At 33.0% G+C, this 22,458-nt stretch overlaps 1 protein-coding gene and 1 pseudogene across 22 annotated transcripts in view; one reads left to right on the top strand and one right to left on the bottom strand.

The window, feature by feature from the left end:
• ADGRL3 (adhesion G protein-coupled receptor L3) overlaps positions 1–22,458 on the bottom strand; it is an 859,466-nt gene that overhangs the window by 388,376 nt on the left and 448,632 nt on the right. For all 22 annotated transcript variants that reach the window (XM_060299415.1, XM_060299418.1, XM_060299419.1 and 19 more), the window contains one exon: positions 8,078–8,187. In XM_060299415.1, coding sequence (XP_060155398.1) covers positions 8,078–8,187 — 110 coding nt within the window. The remainder of the gene's footprint in view (positions 1–8,077; positions 8,188–22,458) is intronic.
• LOC115865678 (GTP-binding nuclear protein Ran-like) lies at positions 1,016–1,665 on the top strand (annotated as a pseudogene).

Below are 22,458 nucleotides of genomic sequence, written 5' to 3'. Positions count from 1 at the left end.
AATGTATTAGTTAATTACATTAAAAATAGTTTATTATCTTTATGCTCCACACTGTGATGAGTATTAGGGCTCAGAAGAATCCCAGCATACAGGAGAGTCATGATTTCTACCCTGCCCATCTATGGGTTCATCTCCTGTCACTCTTGTGTTTTGTTTTTCATGCAAACACCAAAGTGTTTTGGTTTTATATTAACGGTAACAGTTACTTATCTTACATTGTCCCATCTGCCAAAAATTATTGCCCTTCTCATTAAAGTCTACTCATTCTTTAAGATTCAGCTCAAGAGTCATCTCCTCTAGAAAACCTTCCCTGAAGATACACACCCCCACACACCCCCTACAAACATCAGCCGCTATGGGATGGGCATGTTTTCTAGGTGCACTGCTAACATGAAGTGCTCAGTTGCTTTGCTGAGCTAGGAACAGTGTAACTTTGGGGACCTTGAGCCTCATTTGGCTAAATTCCTCTATGGCAGAATTTTTATCCTAGCATTCTACCTAGTGTTTAGCATAGTGCCTGGTCTGCAATAGATGTTGTGTGATGAAAGGAAGATAAAAGAGGGAGGTCTTGAAAGCAAATGATATAAACTAGTTGAGAATAATTTCCATAAACATATGAAGCAGCTAGACAAGAATAGGAGAGAATTTAGGCTGAAAACTTCTAAGAAAGTATATAGTCCACCTACGCTTCCTGTTTTCCAAACTTAAAATAGCAATTTCTATGAATATTTCATATTTGGGACATACAATAAAAGTTTAAATTAACTATTAATTACTGATTCACTTGAAAAAGTTTTATGAATTATATGTTAGGTGCAAGATACTGTCAAGTAGAAACTATTTAAGAAAGAAACTGGCCCCTGGCCTCCGCACCAAGCGGGCCTCCACTCCGTTCCATCTGCACTTGGAGCAGGCGTGAGCCTGGCCCTGGGGGCTGGGGGAGCCGGACAGGGGAGCAGCGCCCCAGACGCTGTCTCCATGGCGCACCCTCGCAGCCCCCGCCCGCGTTAACATCACGATGGCTGCCCAAGGAGAACCCCAACTTCAGTTCAAACTTACATTGGTTGGTGATGGTGGTACTGGTAAAACTACATTCGTGAAACGTCATCTGACTGGTGAATTTGAGTAGAAGTATGTAGCTACCTTGGGTGTTGAGGTCCATCCCCTTGTGTTCCATACCAACAGAGGACCTATTAAGTTCAATGTATGGGATACAGCTGGTCAGGAGAAACTTGGTGGACTGAGAGATGGCTATTATATCCAAGCTCAGGGTGCCATTATAATGTTTGATGTAACATCGAGAGTTACTTACAAGAACGTGCCTAACTGGCATAGAGATCTGGTACCAGTGTGTGAGAATATCCCCATCTTGTTGTGTGGCAACAAAGTGGATATTAAGGACAGAAAGGTTAAGTCAAAGTCAATTGTCTTCCACCAAAAGAAGAATCTTCAGTACTATGACATTTCTGCCAAAAGTAACTACAACTTTGAAAAGCCCTTCCTCTGGCTAGAAAACTGATGGGAGACCCTAACTTGGAGTTCATTGCCATGCCTGCTCTCGCCCCACCAGAGGTGATCATGGACCCAGCGTTGGCAGCGCAGTAAGAGCACGATCTAGAGGTTGCTCAGCCAACTGCCCTCCCGGATGAAGATGATGACCTGTGAGAAAGTGAAGCTGGAGCCCAGCATCAGAAGTCTAGTTTTATAGGCAACTGTCCTGTGATAACAGTGGTGCAGCATGTTTGTCACTTTATTATATAGCTAAGCAGAACATGTGCTTAATCTTTGGGATGCTGAAGGAGATGAATGGGCTTCGGAGTGAATGTAGCAGTTAAAAAAAAAAAAAAAACCTTCATTTTTTTGGACCTACATATTTAGGTGTTTTGGAACACAGTTGTTTCCTCCTTGAGTTCCAAATATAAGACTGCTACAGTCACATCACAATATTCAGTGGTGGAATCTTATTTGTTACTGTCATTCCCATTTCTTTTTGTTTAGAATCAGAATAAAATTGTATTTCAAATATCTAAAAAAAAAAAGAAAAGAAAAGAAAAAAGAAAGAAACTTTGGTGGCAAGAAAAAGGAGAAAGAAAGGAAGAATTTTATTGTTCTTGTTATAACTATCATTCTAAAAAAGAGAATTTAGATAACTGACATTCCTCTTATAAAGGGACAATACTTGATACATTATATGGAGGCATACAGAAGAATAAAATGAAAAACAAGTTGGTTGCTAGGACCATTCTAGCATTCTTGAGGAATACAATTACAACATCAAACAATTTGGAAAAACTAAAATTCATATAATCTATATTTTTTACCATAGATCTTCCCTTTGAATTAATAAGGTCTTGTGTGTAGACAAGAGTTTCTTTTGTTTATCATTTTAGCAATGAACATAATGATTTTAGAGGATTAAATTTTGACCATATTTCCTTTTTTCTTTCAATCATTCAATATGCCTTAACTGAATGTCTCCTATGTATCAGAAACTGGAAAAGGTACTGAGGCATTGGGAATCAATTTATATCTTGACATTCTGTGATATTTTTAAAATTTAACATATGGGTTAATTTCAGCATGAGTTTTAAAATATGTAATTATTTATTTACATAATAGGAGCCAGAGTGTGAACATATTAAAATATGCACTCAGTTGAATATTAGTTGCAAAATGTATTTAGTTATTTATAACTAAATATTTAAAGGCTTTTGTTCATTTTAAATGCTGAAAGATAGTACTTTTTTCTTTTAGTAAAAAAAGACAAAATAGCAGATTATATAATTAATTGTAAATATTAATTTCCAACATTACTTGTTTTGCATGTCTTTCCATAAAGACAATCACATACATAACTTCAGATGGTTAATATGAATGGTGAGAAAGTCTGTAAGTGCTATAAAATAAGATTGGTTTAACCAAACACTCATTTCTTTTTTTTTTTTAATCTTTATTGGAGTATAATTGCTTTACAATGGTGTGTTAGTTTCTGCTTTATAACAAAGTGAATCAGTTATACATATACATATGTTCCCATATCTCTTCCCTCTTGTGTCTCCCTCCCTCCCACCCTCCCTATCCCACCCCTCTAAGTGGTCACAAAGCACCGAGCTGATCTCCCTGTGCTATGCGGCTGCTTCCCACTACCAAACACTCATTTCTAGTGGCTCTCCAATTGTGTGCTTCCCCCATCTATTTCAAAGAAAATCTACCAGCAGAGAAGATTACTGAATAAGTAATATGTACTTTGTATTTTTAAAAAGAAGAAACAAAGAACTGAAGAGAAATGCTGGACTGTGAGAGAAGACAAACACTTTTGAGTGTAATGTGTGTGAAACTGTATGCCTTGGAAAAAAGACAAATTATCAGCAGGATACAAAGTAAAGCTAAAGTAAAGATTTTTTGCTCAGAAATACTCTATATAGGTGGTTAGTTGTTTTACTGTTTTCTCTCTAACACAAGTCATCCCCGTAAACTGGCTAAATGAAGGAAGCTCTACTTAAAGATGCCACAATTTCCATCCCAAATCAGGCTAGAAGTGATGGGGTGGGGTGAGAAGAAGGAAGCTGCAAAAACAAAACTGTGGCATTGGTAAATGCTGAGGTTTAACCTCTTGAATATTTGGGTCATCTCCTAGGGAGGAAATATCATGAAGGAAGAAAATCAAACCTCAAAAGAAAAGGCAAAGGCTATAAAAGTCATACTGGAACTAAGGTGTCACAGGAACAGAGAAAAGTATTGATTCAACTGTCCCCAAAACAGGCTATCTGTTGAACTCAAACAAGAAATTACAGACAGTAGAAAGAAAAGATTAAATACAACTTTAGTGATTTTGAAAAAACTGTGTACAAGACACTCAAAAAACTGAGTATAAGACAAATTCAGTAGCCTCACTAAATTGTTTAAAATTCCTAATTTTCCTTATTTTATTTCCCACTGTCATCTTTTCAAAACAAGCCACACCATTTGGTTGATTTAGGTTAAAGTCCTCTTAAAAATTTCAGTGTTCATTTATACACCAATTTACTGACTCCTAAAACTCTGCAAAAATTATTGCAAGCTTATCTTAGATGTTTTTAATTTTCCTTCTCCTGTGTGATACAATAAACTTTGTTGAATTTTTCTATATTACCTCTTATATACTTATATATCATTAATATTGATGTTTTTCTATATATTTTGTTTTTCTATATTTCTATATTTTCTTTCGATATTTTCCATGAAAATGTATCACCTTAAAAATCAATATTACCATAGAAACATATATACACAGAGCATATATAAAAAAAGAAAATATCAATAATATTTTTCCACATATCAATATTAAGAAAACATTCATAACAAAGTATATACACTGCAGTTTGTCATCTTAAATTCAAAATGAAAATGGATATTGTTAAATTATATAACAAACAGAACCTAAGAGTATTTGTTGTTTGGTTGTTTATTCAGTTGTTCAGTTAGAAAATTTTCAAATATTAATATTGAATCCTAAATATGAAGTCTGTCTGCTACTAATACAATAGGGTCTTTTAACAAGCATATTAATTAAGTACAAGGATTTTCTCCTATAATACAGGTAATTTAAACAACTTTTTAAGTTACTACTTAGATAAGAGCCTCATTCTAAATTGTCGGTGGTGTTTTTATAGCACAAATTAGTCTTTGCCATAAAGCTTCATTAGGTGTTTGGGAAAATAAAAGTTGCAGTGATTCAGCTGTTTTAAGAAAAGAATACAAACCTCTTAAAAGTAAGTAGCAAAAGAAAGAAGAAAAAGGGTCCGGGCCCTTGAAGCATTTGCTTTCACTATGTACCTTTACTGTACCGATGAAAGTTAAATATTGAACACCACTGAATAACTCTTGAAAATATAAAGGGTAAAATCTAGGGGGAGAACTATAGCTGCGTCCTTAAGAACAGGTATTACAGACAAACTCAACTCTTGGCTCTGCCATTTCCTAGCTATTCTACATTTTACATGAAACATTTTACTAATCCTATTGAGTATGTTTCCTCTTCAGTAAAGTGCTGACACTCATACCTAACAGGGCGGAGAGTGTGAGAATTAAATAAAATAATGTATGTAAACATATAAGCCATGTAGTAAATGTTAATAAATGAAAGCTATTTTAATAAGTGAATATTTTCAGCAATGGAAAAATCAATGTTTTTTTATGCTGGAGAAAAGAAAAAGAGCTTATTATTAACTAAATCAGAAGTTGTAGTAGCCCACCCCTTATCCACAGGGAGTACATTCTAAGACGCACAGTGGATTCCTGAAACTGCAGATAGCACCAAACCCTATATATACTGTTTTTCTTCCTATACATACATATCTATGATAAAGTTTAATTTATAAATTAGGCACAGTAAGAAAATATCCAAATTTCCAGCATGACTCCTCTTGCGTTTTGGGGCCATTAAAATATGGGTTACTTGAACACAAGCACTATGATAGTGTGACAGCTGAAGTGTTACAGATGACTGACTAACAAGTGGGTAGCATATATAGTGGATACACTAAACAGGGGGATGATTCACGTCTCGAGTAGGATGGCATATTTCATCATGCTACTCAGAATGGCACATGATTTAAAACTTATGAATTGTTTATTTCTGGAAAGTTCCATTTAATATTTTCAGACTGAGGTTGACCATGGATAACTGAAACCAAGGAAAGTGAAATCACAGATAACAGGGGACTACTGTACTATAGATGAGGGAAAGTCTATAAGGTGAGATCCAGAAAATTTTAATAGCTTACCTGAGGCTAAAGGATCCAGAATTTTTGTTAAGTAACCAGGCTTACTGATATCTGGCCATTTTTCTACTAAACCAGCTTACCTTTCAAATGAGTCACTATAGTTTATGTTACGGTTTTTACTTTCTTTTGGATTATTTTCTTTTAAGTTCATGTTAAATTTTCTAAATGAGTTTCCAGTTACACATTACACTTTTAACTGAAACATACTGAAGATAATTTAAACAAATGCAATTATACTATATCATATAAATTAAACTGTGTATAAACTGGAAAGTGGTTGCACCTGTGTTTATAATTCTTATTTAATGAAACAGTTAAATATTTTAATATAATATGAACATACTTCTAACGCAATCAGTACATTTTCAGGATTACCAGAAACCTGAAAATGTAGGATATTCAGGAATCAAATTGCCCAACTCTAAAAATTTATGAGAGACGAAATCTGTGGTAAACCATAATCCTTTTATACAAAAGTGTATGAGCAAGTTCTTATCTACATTGAAATGATTTAAGATGATTTTTCAGAATGAGTTTGGCAGAGGAATTTGGAGTAGTTATCCTTAAAGGAACTCTGAAGAAATACAGAAAACTGAAGAAAGAGCTGTGAAATTCTTTAAATTTTAAAAATTGTGAAAAAAATATTTGACAAAACTTCTTCAGCTTTCATGTTGCAATGATTGTAAGTTTCTTAAAACTGTCTTTAAAAATGAGGCATACCTTATTTAATATATTTTTAAATGCCTTTGGAAATAGCTATTCTACATATTTCACAAAGATCTTATTATGCAACCTACGTATAACTGTCACAGTTCTAAAGTGGACTACAAATTTTATTTCTTTAAAGTATCACTAATGAACAATAAATGGTCATTTAGCTTTATATTTTTATAGACGGGTTCCTGGAGATAACAATATTAGAAGCATAACCTCAATTGAGATTTCAATAAAACCTATACACTTATGCTTTTTCACAACAAAGAAAGTAAGCTTATAAAACTTCCCTAGATAAACTTTCTCTAATCAATCACACTGTAAATAAAGGAACAATGAAATTTTCTCTTGATTGCTTTCATTATTACTTTTAAATTTCAATTCATTTCTTGCTGGCCAAATTTCTCTATTGTTATTGGAGTACACACACTTACAGCTCATGAGCAATGTGCTGCTTTTTAAATAAACATCAATGAGGCAAACCTAGAACTACCTCTTGACACAGTAAACTTGCTGACCCCCAGATGCGTTGTTTCTTCTGAGATATCAAGGGAAGTTGGAACCTGGGATTTGTTTATGAGGAGTTTTCTACCTCTGGGATGAGCTGCATATGTAATACAAGAATACAGGATTTCCTGAGTGATCTTCACTAAGGTATCCCATGAATAATTAACTAGTCAGATCAAAAATATTTCTTTTGAGATGATGATTCTACCTTTGGATAAAAAAGTCAAGAAAGGGCTTCCCTGGTGGCGCAGTGGTTGAGAGTCCGCCTGCCGATGCAGGGGACATGGGTTCGTGCCCCGGTCCGGGAAGATCCCACATGCCGCAGAGCGGCAGGGCCCGTGAGCCATGGCCACTGGGCCTGCGTGTCCGGAGCCTGTGCTCCGCAACGGGAGAGGCCACAACAGTGAGAGGCCCGCGTACCACAAAAAAAAAAAAAAAAAAAAAGGGTCATTTTTGATTGTTTGATTTTTCATTATTCCTGAAGAAAAAAGAAAAGTTGTTGGTATATATCATTTCTGACATAAAGGTTGCAAAGACACAGTTCTTGAGACTGTAAAAGATACATTCTCTAAAGAGTGCTTTAGTCCATGTAATCCTTGTATTTTCTTTCCAATCTGCTCTCTCTGGGTGAATATATTTCTACTTCTCAATATCTTGGCAGCACAGGAAGCTTAGATATAATTGTTCCTATCAAATTCAAGATTTATCATTTTCTATACTACTATATATACAAGTATATTATTCACTTTCATTTCTGTTTGCTTGGACCTGGAGGGATATAGTACTGGCATACCACTCTTCCATCATTTTTCTAAATATTTTATATTCTCGCATTAAGAAAAGAGCTTTAGAATAGATACTGATATACAGAAATATATAGTCAAAATTAAATGCTGCAGGATCATGCAGGCAACACCTAATTCTTCCAAGGGTGGGGAAAATGTAAGACCCTGAAAAGTTAAAATTAGCCAGTTTTTAAATATAATTTATGTGATTATTTTTATGTTTTCATAGAGACTATGTTGTCAATGCATGCAAAACAAAGCTTAATATCTTTCCTTTTTATAAGAAAAGTACAGGAATATACATACTGTAAGGGACACATTCATACTGCACTTCAAGGTATTTATAGGTTCCCGGACATGGGTCTGGAAAAACATCAGGACCTGCCACCACTGCACACTGGGTTCTGTTATTGCACCTGAAGTCAAAAGAGAAGAAAAGAAAAAAATAATAAGTTTCTACATAGTTAAATCATTATTAACACCAATACCAATTTTATTTTAGTTCCTAATTACACAGATTTAAATAAGGTTTTGGTCAATTTAGGGTTTTAGACTTGTTAAGGAAATATCTACAGTATACCTAAAAAAAAACTAGACATTAAAAAATTCATTCAGTTTATTCATATTAACTAATTTAATATTTGATTGAACACAGCATGATTTTGAGTTAGGAGTTAAATACTGCTTAAGCAACATTAACTGGCCCATAGGATATTGCCAATGTGAAGACAGGATGATTTGGTAGGAAAAACTCACTCTCTTATAAAAAAAATAATTAAGAAAATAGAACCACAGAGCTTTACTTAGGCAGTAGTAAAATAAATTCACTGATTATCATATTATTTATTTTACAGGCAATGAACATATGGTGTTGAAATGCTTTTAGCCAAACCTAAAAAAATAAAATCAGTAAAAACTTTAAATATTAAAATATATCTAAAAATTTAATTTATATAAATTAATATAATAATAAACTAATCCCATAAGTAAAACCATTTTTAAGAATGGACTCATATTCCTCATGTACAGCCAAATAACGACACTAACCTTAAAGATTGCTATTCACAAATGCCAATATCCTATAATTTAGAATAACTTTAAATCTCCAAAGAGAATAATCAGACATCACTATTGAAACAGAAACACAAACTAGGCATATTTTGTGGCAATTGGGCTAAATAGATCTGGGTTAGCAGATTTTCTCATGGGTAAATAAATATACATATAATGAAATTGATTCCTACTCTGAAAAAGACACCCAAGGTCAGAATGGCCTCCTTACAGTAAATTTTACTCCGAAACTTTCTAGACCCAATAGAGTTCCTCCCTTCCTTCCTTCCTTCCTCCCTTCCTCTCCCTCCCTCTCTTCCTTTCTTCCTTCCTTCTTTCTTTTCTTTTCTTTCTTTTTCTTTCCGCCCTTCCTTCCTTCCTTCTTTCCTTCCCTTCTTTCTTTCCTTCCTTTCTTAAAAAGATGCTTCCTTTTTTGATATGACCAATACCTCTGAATCCTTGCAAGGCTACTAGTTGGATAAGGAGCATTCAGGGCAGAACTCATTTTGATTTAGAGTGAAAATGCTTTGAGTTTACTCAAGGCTATCATTTGCCAGGCTTACTGAGAATTTTATTTAGTCCCTAAATTAAAATTGATTCATTAGTAAATGTCTTAAACTGAAAAATACATTTCGTGTTATCAGTGGAAGATTAATAAAAGCCAATATTCCATTCTCATCAGTCAGTTTAGCATAACAGCTAATCTTGAGGGTCAGCATGTTCTAAAGTTCTCTTGTGTAGATTTAGTGTCTAAAGATGATTATCAGACAATTGTATAATAACATTAATGTAAATGTGGCTGTCCTCAACATGCATTACAAATAGGTAGTGCAAATATTTTAGTGTATTGACACTTTTTAAAAATAACAGTACTTTCCTATTACATAGAAAACCCTTAAGAGGAAGCTGTCTCAAGTTAAAAGACATGTTTTTGCAGTTAAAGCAATACAATTTTCACATCATGCCTTGAAAAAATAAACTCATAAATCTATCTCAGGATTTTATACAATGAGCAGCTATATAAACTCAGTTATATCCATAATTGTTACAGAATCAGCTATTATCAAAAATGCATTCAAAGTAGAAATAATGAAAAATGAAAGTATACATTATAAAATTTGATATTTAAATATTTTGTAAATATAATATTATTGCTGATCTCAAATCATTAAATTATAATGTTTAAAATAAATATATATATATATATACACATATTATATATATTATGTTTTGTCTCTTGGCCTACTGTTGTTTTACTGCCTACTATCATCCTTTTTTCTAATTACTACAGCTCTTATAATAATAAAATTAATTTACCATCTGTGTCTATTCTTACAATTTTCAGATGTAAATGGGCAATTACAAATCTTTTATTATTTAAACAATCAATGTTTGATATCAACAAACCAAATTACTAGTCATTTTTGAGTAGGGCATAAAGGTTAAAATTTACAATTATGGAAGTGTTTGTTTCACAGAAAATTGTCTTGAATCAAAAAGAATTTCATATGGTTATATATGTATAGATCAGATATTAAAATATAATATGGACATTAGACACATCCACCTATCCATTTAGTTATCTAAACATGTGAACTGATCATTTGCATATTATATACTATTTAATTTGCAAAAATACTATTTATGTGTATGTAAAAAAACTGAAATAAGCGACATTTGTTATAAACATTAGACACAGTAATGAGTCCCAAATATCTTACTTAATGTTAACCAAAGAAGAATCAAGAAAGCCTTCTACCTGGTGAGATAGTGTATGTGAAGAGGTATATAAACAAACACATTCTACACAAATAATATACTGCAATCATTGTCATCGTTGTTCTGTAGAAAACAATGCTTTACAGCATTTACTTTTCAAAATAATTTACATTCTATTATGATTTCTATATCAAATGCTTTTTATAAATTAAGATACTGAAAAATCAAAAGGTAGGCAACATCTGGAATATTATTTTTGTATAAGATATAATACTGATTGTTTAAAGACTAGCTACACTTCAAAAACAGGAGTTTAAAAGTCTGTCTTCTTTTTTATGATTTCAGTCGCTGTGAGTCAAAATTAAATTAACCTTAATATTAGATTAAAGATTATTGATCAATTTACACCAGTAAGAGTACTTTTATAATTATATCAAAGTCATCAAAAGTAAATTCATCCTAAATACGCTTGATGATAAAAGGGAAATAAAATAATTGAATGTTCCAATGTGCTTTACACTCAGATTTTTCTTTATATTTCCTTTTAATTTAAATATAAAAAATGATTTTCAGTAACCCTGATACTAAGGATATTCTTAAAACCCATAGTAAAGGATGAGAAAAGACTACAATGATATGGTCAAATGTATCCTAATCTACTAATATCCACAGAAAAAAATGCCATAATCTTATAAAAGCATTAAGGCTTCAACTTTTCATAAAAGTTTCACTATTTTTTCATTGGAAAATTTATGCAATAAAATTTTTCTACCCCAACAACAGACAATTTTCAAATAAAGTATTTGATAAAAAAAAAAAGCAGATGACAATAACAAATACCAGATAGAATTCTCAAAGGAATCTATTGGAGTTTCGATTTTTACATATATAACACGGAGGTCAGTTATTTTACCACCTCACCTCACAGAGTTGACGTGCTTATAAAAATGCATTAAAAATTTGTAAAGTATCACATAAATGCACACGGTATACTATATGTTGCTGTAACTATCCACATTGTTATCATTATTAACATCAGTCATTTGCTTTGGGATGGGTTAATAACACTTCATTCCAGATAGACTGAGTCTTTTGAGAGAAACCTACAACACAGAAGAAGTGACACACAGACAAGCACATAGATGCTTTGGATTAAGAGTAGAAACAGGAAAAAACAGATTCACGTTTTTTTAAAAAAGAAAGCCAAATAAATTAGTTGTATGCAAAGTACATTACCCGGGATACCATAAGTTTGAGATTTATACTAACGCTTTAAACTTATCAAACATGTTCACATATATCCTACTTGTCACTTCTTTTGAGATGACGTTACGAGTACCAATTTCACAGAGGAGGGAATAGGTATGGTGATGTTGAATAACTTTTCAGACTCTCAGTAATCAAATAATAGTCACTGGACTCCAGAACAGTGACCTAAAAACCACTATCCTATTGTCTCCTGAGCGTGTGAGTCATACATCTCATGGTCGCTCTGGGAAACTAATTTAATTCACTCTTATATGTTGTCAGGAGTACTATGATGATCTGATGAGGTAAAGATCAGCTGTGAAATATCTAACTGGCCCAGGATTCATTCAGTTGTGGTGTGAATCAGGCATTCCAAGGAAGCTCTGAATTTAACATTACATAACCAGGCCCTCCCAATTCAAATTGGAATGCAGCAATCAGAAAGATCAGTCTCTGAACATAAGGTGGAAGGAGTAATAAGATAAATGAGTATTTCTTTATATATAGACTATTCCAAAAGAAAAAAAGAAACATAAAAACATGCCATTTTGATTCAACCCACATTCAAAGCTCCAACTTAAGTATATTTGCCATCTATTGATAAAGTTTATTTAATAAATATTATGTAATATGTTGAATGCTACTGGTTATTCGCACTAATTTTAAAGTAGTATTGTTTAACTTAAAAAGAGGTCTTATGATGACTGCCAGGGAAGATAAACATAATTACAGGATTATAAATTAGATACAGAATTATTTGATGCTAACTTATTCACTCCAATATGATTTATAGCAGTATAAGAACAAAACTGGTTAAGAACGATAATGAAAAAGTCACCTCTGGGGCAAAGAAGTTCCTTTATTTGCCACAACATACTGCAGCATATAATAAAAATGATATTGCTAGGTTTATGCACATATCATCTATTCAGTAAGTTCTTATTATATATAAAATAAATGAACCAACCACTTTTCTGCTAAATTTAGGAAAGTGATGTTTGTTTTAACTTCCATATCTAGATAAAAAGTAGCAGCCATTTTCTCCCGTTTAGTTACAACAAATTTACAGATGAAGCATATAAAATGAATCTTAAGTATAACTGTTTTAAAACATTCTTACATAAGAGACATATAAGGATTGTATTGGTTGGTTCCATAACTCTAGTAATCTAATATGGTACAATTAAAATAATTTAAATAAAATATTGTTGTATTTCTCTACTAGGAGGGTAATTCATAGGGTTCTCCCTTAAAAAATCCAATTACATATTCTTATTATGCTCTTAAATCAGTGTGTACAAAAAAGTCATTCCTATGAATGCTCAGAAACGTCTCAATGCTTCAGTCATGCAAATATATAAAACTCCATTTAAAATAATTGGAATAACAAGATATGATGGTGTAAAAAAACATACTTTGTGGGTGTCTCTTTGTTAGCAAAATTAGTCATATGAATTTATATTAGTATTTATCAAATGACTGATGAAGAAATACATACACTGAGTATACCAAGTAATTCACAGCATCTAAAATATGGCAAATCAGTGTTTAAATCATATAAGAATAAGGCATTATGTTCCAAGAGAAAAATGTTTTAAAGATAACTATTCATGCAAAAAGCAAGGCACTACCATCATGACACATTAATATTTAAAATCTAAAAATGTTTCTCAAGATTTCTGTGGCTATTTGGGGTCTTTTGTGTCTCCATACAAGTGTTAAGATATTTCGTTCTGGTTCTGTGAAAAATGCCATTGGTAATTTGATAGGGATTGCATTGAATCTGTAGATTTCCTTGGGTAGTATAGTCATTTTGACAATATGGATTCTTCCAATCCAAGAACATGGTATATCTTTCCATCTGTGTCATCTTTAATTTCTTTCATCAGCGTCTTATAGTTTTCAGAGTACAGTTTTTTGTCACCTTAGGTAGGTTTATTCCTAGGTATTTTATTCTTTTAGATGCGATGGTAAATGGGATTGTTTCTTGAATTTCTCTTTCAGATCTTTCACTGTTAGTGTATAGAAATGCAACAGATTTCTGTGTATTAATTTTGTAACCTGCAACCTTACCAAATTCATTGATGAGCTCTAATAGTTTTCTGGTAGCATCTTTAGGATTTTCTATGTGTAGTATCATGTCATCTGTATACAGTGACAGTTTAACTTCTTTTCCAATTTTGATTCCTTTTATTTCTTTTCCTTCTCTGACTGGCGTAGCTAGGACTTCCAAAACTATGTTGAATAAAAGTGGCGAGAGTGGACATCCTTGTCTTGTTCCTGATCTTAGAGGAAATACTTTCAGCTTTTCACCACTGAGTATGATGTTAGCTGTAGGTCTGTCATATATGGCCTTTACTATGTTGAGGTATGTTCTCTCTATGCCCACTTTCTGGAGAATTTTTATCATAAATAGGTGTTGATTTTTGTCAAAAGCTTTTTCTGCATCTATTGAGATGATCATATTGTTTTTATTCTTCAATTTGTTGATGTGGGGTATCACACTGATTGATACTGAAAAATCCCTGCATCCCTGGGATAAATCACACTTGATCATGGTGTATGATCCTTTTAATGTATTATTCGATTTGGTTTGCTGGTATTTTGTTGAGGATTTTTGTGTCTATGTTCATCAGTGATATTGGCCTGTAATTTTCTTTTTTTCTGGTATCTTTGTCTGGTTTTGGTATCAGGGTGGCCTCATAGAATGTGTTTGGGAGTGTTCCTTCCTCTGCAATTTTCTTGGAACACTTCAGAAGGATAGATGTTAGCTCTCCTCTAAATGTTTGATAGAATTTGCCTGTGAAGTCATCTGGTCCTTTAAGTAACCAGGGTAACTAGGAGTTTTTAATTCTCAGGATAGAATGTAGCAATATAAAAAACCCCATAAATTCATATGTGAATATCAAGAGTATTTTGCTCAATGTCCATAAACAGAACAGAACAACTCTCTTTTCCTCAAGACAGTACTTTCCCTATGTGTCACTCCCTGTCTCTCTGAGACCTGCAAATACGTCATTCATTTTGGACTTGCCTGGGAAGAATAAGGCAAATATCCCATGGTAGAGTATGAATATATATATATATATATATATATATATATATATATATCATAAAGGAATCATGTAGATCTCAATTAGTAAGAGAACGAAATGGTCAGAAAAAACGAAATCAATCATCATCATAAATATTAAAATTTTTCTCTAATTCTTATATTGTATATCTACACCTAGCATTCACACAGGAATTTGCCAGTGTTGTCCACATACACTTTAAGTGGCAATTTAAGAAGAGTAACAGAAATGATAAAGCCCTTGTTTGCTGTTTTTATTTTTGAGAACATTGATTCTAAATCATAAACTAAAAATATAGTAAGATCTTACAGAACACATCGTGACAATGTATTTAAACCAGTTCTATGATTCACAAGGTGATTCTTTAGCCTCAAGTCTTTCATTTTCTATATTCTTTTATATTTCATTTCACAAACATTCTTTACATTAGAAAAATGTGATGTGACACAAGCAAGTGAAAACGTGACCAAAATGATAAGTGGGGAGAACCACAGAAACTAGGATACTAAGTTAGTTTTCTTATTGCTTCTGGAACAAATTACCACAAACTTAGTGGCTTAAAACAATGCAAATCTATTCTCTTATAGGTCTGGAGGTAGAAGTCCAAAATGAGTCTTCTACGGCTAAGAGAAAGGTGTTGGCAGAGTTTGTCCCACATGGAGGCTCTGAGGAGAATCTGTTTTCTTGCCTTTTTTCGGTTTCTAGAGGCTGTGCCCTCATTTGTTGGCTGTGACCCCACAGCACATCATCTTTTTTCACCCTGATGCTGACATGGCACTGCCTTCTTCCTTCTTTGCCCTTCTTGCTTCCCTCTTATAAGGACCCTTGTGATCACGTTTAAGGCCCACCTCCATAATCCAGGATAATGTGCCCACCTCAAGAACCTTAACATTGTCACATAAGTAAAGTTCTTTTAGCCATATAAAGTACAATTCACAGATTATGGGGGTAAGGATGCCAATATCATTGGGGGCCATTATTTGGCCCACCACAAGTGCTTAAGCAAAAAGACATATTGAGACTGTCTCCTGAGGTGGTCACTTTGTAGAAGTCTTACATGGGAAGATGCATATCATTACAGTGGAGCATGGCTAAGGTGTTTAATGTCTCCCTAATATACAGTTTTATTTATTAAAAGGATGCATAGGCCTCCACTTACATACACTATCTTTCAGTACAAACAAATGGTTTGATTATAGTTTGGCTAAAAGGCATCATATTATATGTTTGTTTTGTTGGATCACAATGGAATTTTCAGTGCATAAAGCTTATTGTGATAGATGTGAGAAACTGAGCTAGATTTGCCTGACCCATATAGGTTACTTTTAGAGCATTTTACAGAAACTGGGTCATTGTTTCAATTTGGAACTTCATAAAGTTTAAAATATCAAACATAAAACTTCATAAAATGTGAAATATCAAACATTAAGAAATTATTAATGAAACCCAACTGACTCATATTAAACTGAATTCATGTTTCAGTGTCATTGCACCTTTCTATGAATAAATAAAAGGTGACTATTTCACATTTACAGATTTAAATAATTTTATTTTGACAAAATTCAATTTAAAATACTAATTCTGTACTGCACTAAAAAGATATTATTTGTCTATGCTCTAAACTATTTCAGTAGCAATTTGAAAAATAGGAAACTTTTCAGATTCTCTTATTATAGAATAAATTTACAAGTTTATGAACCTTAAGGGTTTATTATTGGGAATTTTTCAAACTGACTTAATAATATTTTGAAAACATTGAAATATGTTTGAAAATGAGTAACCTTGCAAGGAAGTCCAATTTCCAAATATTCCACATATCTCTGGGTAATGTTTGATAGAATAAATTATAATCATCAGTCAGCATCCACAGAATATTTATGGAGCTCATTCCAAAAATAAAATGATTAGCTATGTTAGACATGAATACAATTCATAGAAGCACGCGTTCACAATAAATGGAAATGTGCATTTAAAATAAACATGTTCACAAACATTGCTTGGAAAAGTATTTCAGTCCTGAGTTATGTGTCAGTGATTTCTAAGCTGTAATCTTCTAGTAGTAGCTGAATGCTATAACAATAGTTACATAGAATTATGAGAAACTTTACATTTAAAAATAATTGGAATTGCATCTGTATTAGTTTATTACTGTCTACTTTCAGTAGCATATCAGAGCTGAACATTCTTTACTTGCATGTATGGTTAACCAAATAAATCTCTGTGTGTGTATGAATTCATTATCTGAAAGTATAGCAGCAAATGGAGGTATTACTTGTTTTCTTCTAAATAAAAAGGAACAATATTTTACATGTCTGTATTTTTCTTAAGTGAAGACAATGTTCACTTTGCAGAGAATTAGATTTTTTTTTAAGTCAGAGACAGACATAATTGATTACACTTCCTAAGGGTGCTGCAAGACATTCTTTTCTTCCCTGAGCTACAAGAATATCCTATCTGCCAAGACACAGCTAAAACAGAGATGTCATACTGATTCATTTGGTTAAGTCTTTTTTCTTGTCAATGTGTAAAATTTCCAAATCAAACTATGTATGTATGAGAAAAATAAAAAGAAATAAATTCAAACCTTGAGAAAGAGAATTGCAACGGAAAAGGAATTTTACTAATGTTGGCTACTGAAGTCAGTTAACATTAAAACCAAGGAACAACATAAGATGAGCTCGGAAAAATGTCTTTGGCTTCCTCACATTTGCTTTCAATAAAGTGCTAAATGAAAGCAAATGAATAACTCTGTGTTTGTGTGTGCGTGTGTGCATGTGTGTGTGTGTGTGTGTATGTACCCATGTATGCACAAGCACACACTCATATATACACATTTATATACATATAGAAAGACTTCCAAAGCAGAATATACAGCAGAAATAAACTTTGTCTGTGCCCTCATACATAAATTTTTTGAAGAGTGCAGTAGTAAGATTCATGTTACACAAAAATAATTTTAGTCGTCTTCATGCTTTGTAAGTATAATGTACCTGGTGCAGCACAACAAAATATGAAAGAAAGCCCCGATGTGCCAGTGACTGAAGATCAATAATTCTCATGGTCCCCTCTCCTCTAAGATGCTTCATCTCTCACTTCTGGTACTTGGCCTTGATGGGCTACCTCTGTTGAATTACCTCTGTTGAATTAAGTCCAGTCATGACCTCAGACAGAGACTCATCTCAAGCATATATCCTACCTGCTTTGAATTATGGTATCACCAGGAAGCAATAAGTACAAGAGAAATGCAGAGACATTTCTATTGGTATCAGAATGCTTTAGGCTTCAAAAAACAGCAAGTACAAATTAAAGTGGCTGAAAAATAAGGGTTGTATTATCTCACATATTAAAAATTGGAAGATGAGTTGATTCAAGTTGGTTAATTCAGAGATTTACAAAGTCACGATTGTGACTTGGAGTCTGTGAAATTTTACTGGGTTTATGTCCTATAGTCCTAAGATGGCCACTGCATTTGTAGATGTTACTTGAAGATAAAATCCAGAAAAAGTAAAGTTCCTATCTTGTGTCTCATTTTAAGAGTAAGGATATTCTACACATAAGCCACTCAGCAGACTACCCTTAAAGAACAGTGATCAAAATGAGCCAATGCCTACTCCTAAAACAATCACACAAGGGGAAGACATCCACATGACTGGTTTTACCCAGTGAAGTTTCATTATCACAGGTCCAGAGAGGCACCTGGTCTCCTCTGAAGCACTAGCCACTTATAGGAGAGTGAATAAATCATGGCTTTGCTAGTGAGGATGGGTTTGTCGTAGGCAAACATATTTGATACACCATTCTCTCAAGTTCCCTTCTCTAGCAAAAAGCACCTCATATTTAAGATATTACAAAGTTTTCAGCACAGCTACCAAAAAAATATTGGGACATATAAAATAAGTCGTTTCAAATTTAAACCACAATATTTTACTTTGAAAGTATGTATATGCTATGTGCATTCTAATGTATAGAGTCTGGTTAAATACATTAAAATGAGTCTCTACTATGTGATGCTAGACAGCCGTTAAAAATGATGAAGTAACTCTTCCTTTATTAACATGAAAAAAACCCTTCATATTGAAATTTTAAATAAAAACATTAAAAAACTGTATAGCTGAATACACGCATAAATGTACGGAATATCTATGAATGATTAGTACCAACTGATTATCACTGCGATATAGAATAAGTGTGAGTTGTCAGTTTCTTAATAGTTTTTCCCCCCTTTTAAAACAAAGTGAACATTTACTATTTCATGATCATTCCAAAGTGTACATAAAATTCAAAGAGAATGATAATTCTTTCAGGACTATCCATATTAACTACTTCATATTCTGATAACCTTTTAACTCTTTAAAAATTTTACATAATATCTATAGAATGCAGCTTTCATAGAAGTTATACTTCTGTAAAACAAAGTTTCTCCTGTAATTATTGCACATCTCTCTGCCTCTAAAACATTACATTTATTTTTAATATTGAGTTGAGAAATAGCCTCTTTCTAGAGATAATATACAGGTGCAGATCACCTAGCAATTCTGGCATAAAGAAAATCTAGATCGTCACATGTCCAGAAAGCTGATGCATATCATTCACAACTGAATAACCTCTGTTACAGTTGCTAAGGGCCTTAAGATGATAACAGTATTAGTTGATTCATCTTAGAATGACTCTGATGACAACTTATGACAATTTATAATGACACTGTGTTCAGGGAGTGTTTCACATTTGTCTATTTGCAAGTGGTGGTCCTTATTCCATATACGAGAGAAATATATTGAAGGGATACTATAATGCTCAATCCAACACAGTGATTATCTGAGACATATGCTTCATAATTTATGCATGGTTGGGAAAGCCACCAATATTTTTTTATACATCTTTATTGGAGTATAATTGCTTCACAATGCTGTGTTAGTTTCTGTTGTACAACAAGTGAATTAGCCATATGCATACATATATCCTCATATCCCCTCCCTCTTGAGCCTCCCTCCCACCCTCACTATGCCATCCCTCTAGGTCATCGCAAAGTATGAAGCTGATCTCCCTGTGCCATACTGCTGCTTCCTACTAGCTATCTATTTTATATTTGCTAGTGTATATATGTTGATGCTTCTCTCACTTCGCCCCAGCTTCCCCCTCCTCCACCCCGTGTCCTCAAGTCCACTCTCTATGTCTGTGTATTTATTACTGCCCTGCCCCTAGGTTCATCAGTACCAGTTTGTTTTAGATTCCATATATACGCGTTAGCATATGGTATTTGTTTTTCTCTTTCTGACTCACTTCGCTCTGTATGACAGACTCTAGGTCCATCCACCTCACTACAGATAACTCAATTTCATTTCTTTTTGTTTAAGAAAACTTAAGCAATTTAAAGTTTGTGGTAAAAGAGAAAAGGGCAGAAAAAAAATCTGTTATCACAACTTGCCTTTACAGAGAATAAGCAATAGTTAGGTAAATACGATATATTTATTTTCTTGGTTGCCAGGTTGCCATTTTCAACGATTGGCACTTGGTGTTTCCTTTTGCATTTGGAATCATAGATAGATAAATAGATAGATAGATAGATATTTAATAACTAATCTATACAACTTGAAGTTTAAGTGGAAGAACTTTGTTTTACTGAACCTTAACAAGCTTAAACACTTATGTTTTATTAACATTTCCTTTATTATTATGAAATCACATATATGAAATAGAAATAAAATATTTAATATAATGCATAATGCACTGTTCTAAAAACTTCATAATGAAATACACACAATTATTACTTTATGTCAAACTTGAGAGAAAAAATATCAATATAATTCAACGGTCATTAAATTTGCTCTTTAAGAATTGCATTCTTTAGAGAAAGAAAAGTTTCATAAATATTTATAACAACTAACAAACACAATAAAAAAACAAAGTTTTTTTATGAATACCTACTATATGCTTACTATGTACTAGACTTTTTGTTATTCACATAAAACACTTAACTAGAAGAATGCCCTGATATAAGCCAATGGTTTCCAATCTTTTCAAGAATATAGAATTCCTTTTTAAGAAAAATACTATTCTATTACAGAATAGTAGTTGTATTCTTGTTGTTTTTTGATTAAAAAGTCTAGAATGGAAAGTGATCATTTTATTCTTACTATTTTTAAATGGATTTATATTGTATTATTCAAATAATTTTATACACACTTGAAAAATATGCAAAATGTGCAGAGGTAGTTTTCAGGTTACTGACAATGCTTGAAATGTAGAATAATTTTAAGGTACTTAAAAAATCCACAGCCAAAAGTTTAGATACCATTAGTAATACAGAAAGTATCCTAGAATTAAGCTCAGAAGCCTACATTTGAACCTATATTATGTTGTAAACAAGACAAGATATGTAACCCCTCAGGGCCTCAATTTCTGTGTATGTGTAATTATAATCTGTGATTATTTTAAGACTCAAAAGCAATAATATACAGGATAATACAACATATAACCCAGGATGGTGTAGGTACTCAATAAATGCTGGGTTACTGAATCAAGATATATGATAATTAATTCCAAAAAAGGTAAGAATTAATTAAAAGGTAAAAAAATAAATGCATTCTAAAAAGTCTTTAATTTGGCATTCCAAATAAAATGAAACAATTCATAGACAACGAAGTAAAGCATTGTACATCCAAAGCTCACGGTTTCTTTTTTTTTTTTTTTTTTTGGTGGTATGCGGGCCTCTCACTGTTGTGGCCTCTCCCCTTGCAGAGCACAGGCTCCGGACGCTCAGGCTCAGCGGCCATGGCTCATGGGCCCAGCCGCTCTGCGGCATGTGGGATCTTCCCGGACCGGGGCATGAACCCATGTCCCCTGCATCAGCAGGCGGACTCCCAACCACCGCACCACCAGGGAAGCCCACGGTTTCATTTTTGAACAACTGGGTTCAATGTAGAAAGGTTACTCAGTAGAAAGAAGCCACTTAGCACTGTGCACTTTGCTTTTCTTCCTTCACACAGGATTGCCATCAACTAAAATTATTAATATATGGTGATCTTCATATCACTATGCTATTAGATCTTATTCATGAACAGTTTAATTAAAATACTCTTGATTAATGGAGACAAAATTAGGAAACCATTTAGTTTGGGTTTGGGAAAATTGTTCTGCACTTTAAGACCATGCCCATTTCCAAATACACATGATATTTTCAACTATTATAGGAGACCTCCCTGATGATAGATAATGACTAAGAAACATTTGTTTTTAGTAGCTAAGGGAATGAATACATGTTGATGTAGTCAGAGAAAGCAGACTAAAATTACATATATGCTTCACTTTAAGAAAAAAATTCTGAATCAAAAGACCATTTTCAAAGTAACAATTATCCAACCAAACCATTTATCCTTCTGAGTTTTACTCTACTCATGTGTAAAACAACTGTAACAGGGCTTTGCCTCCCTACATCAAAGGTAATATGAAGTGGGAACAGTGAGGGAAATGTAAATACTTTATAATTACAGGGTATAATAACTTCAGTATAGGTCTCATTGAAGCACGCATATACAGAGAAAGACACTTAAAGCCTCCAATATTTTCAAAAATATCATTCTACTGAATTCTAAAATT

The sequence above is a fragment of the Globicephala melas genome, chromosome 5, assembly GCF_963455315.2.
Source record: "Globicephala melas chromosome 5, mGloMel1.2, whole genome shotgun sequence".
Classification (NCBI taxonomy): Eukaryota; Metazoa; Chordata; class Mammalia; order Artiodactyla; family Delphinidae; genus Globicephala; species Globicephala melas.
This window is presented reverse-complemented; position numbering and strand designations above follow the sequence as displayed.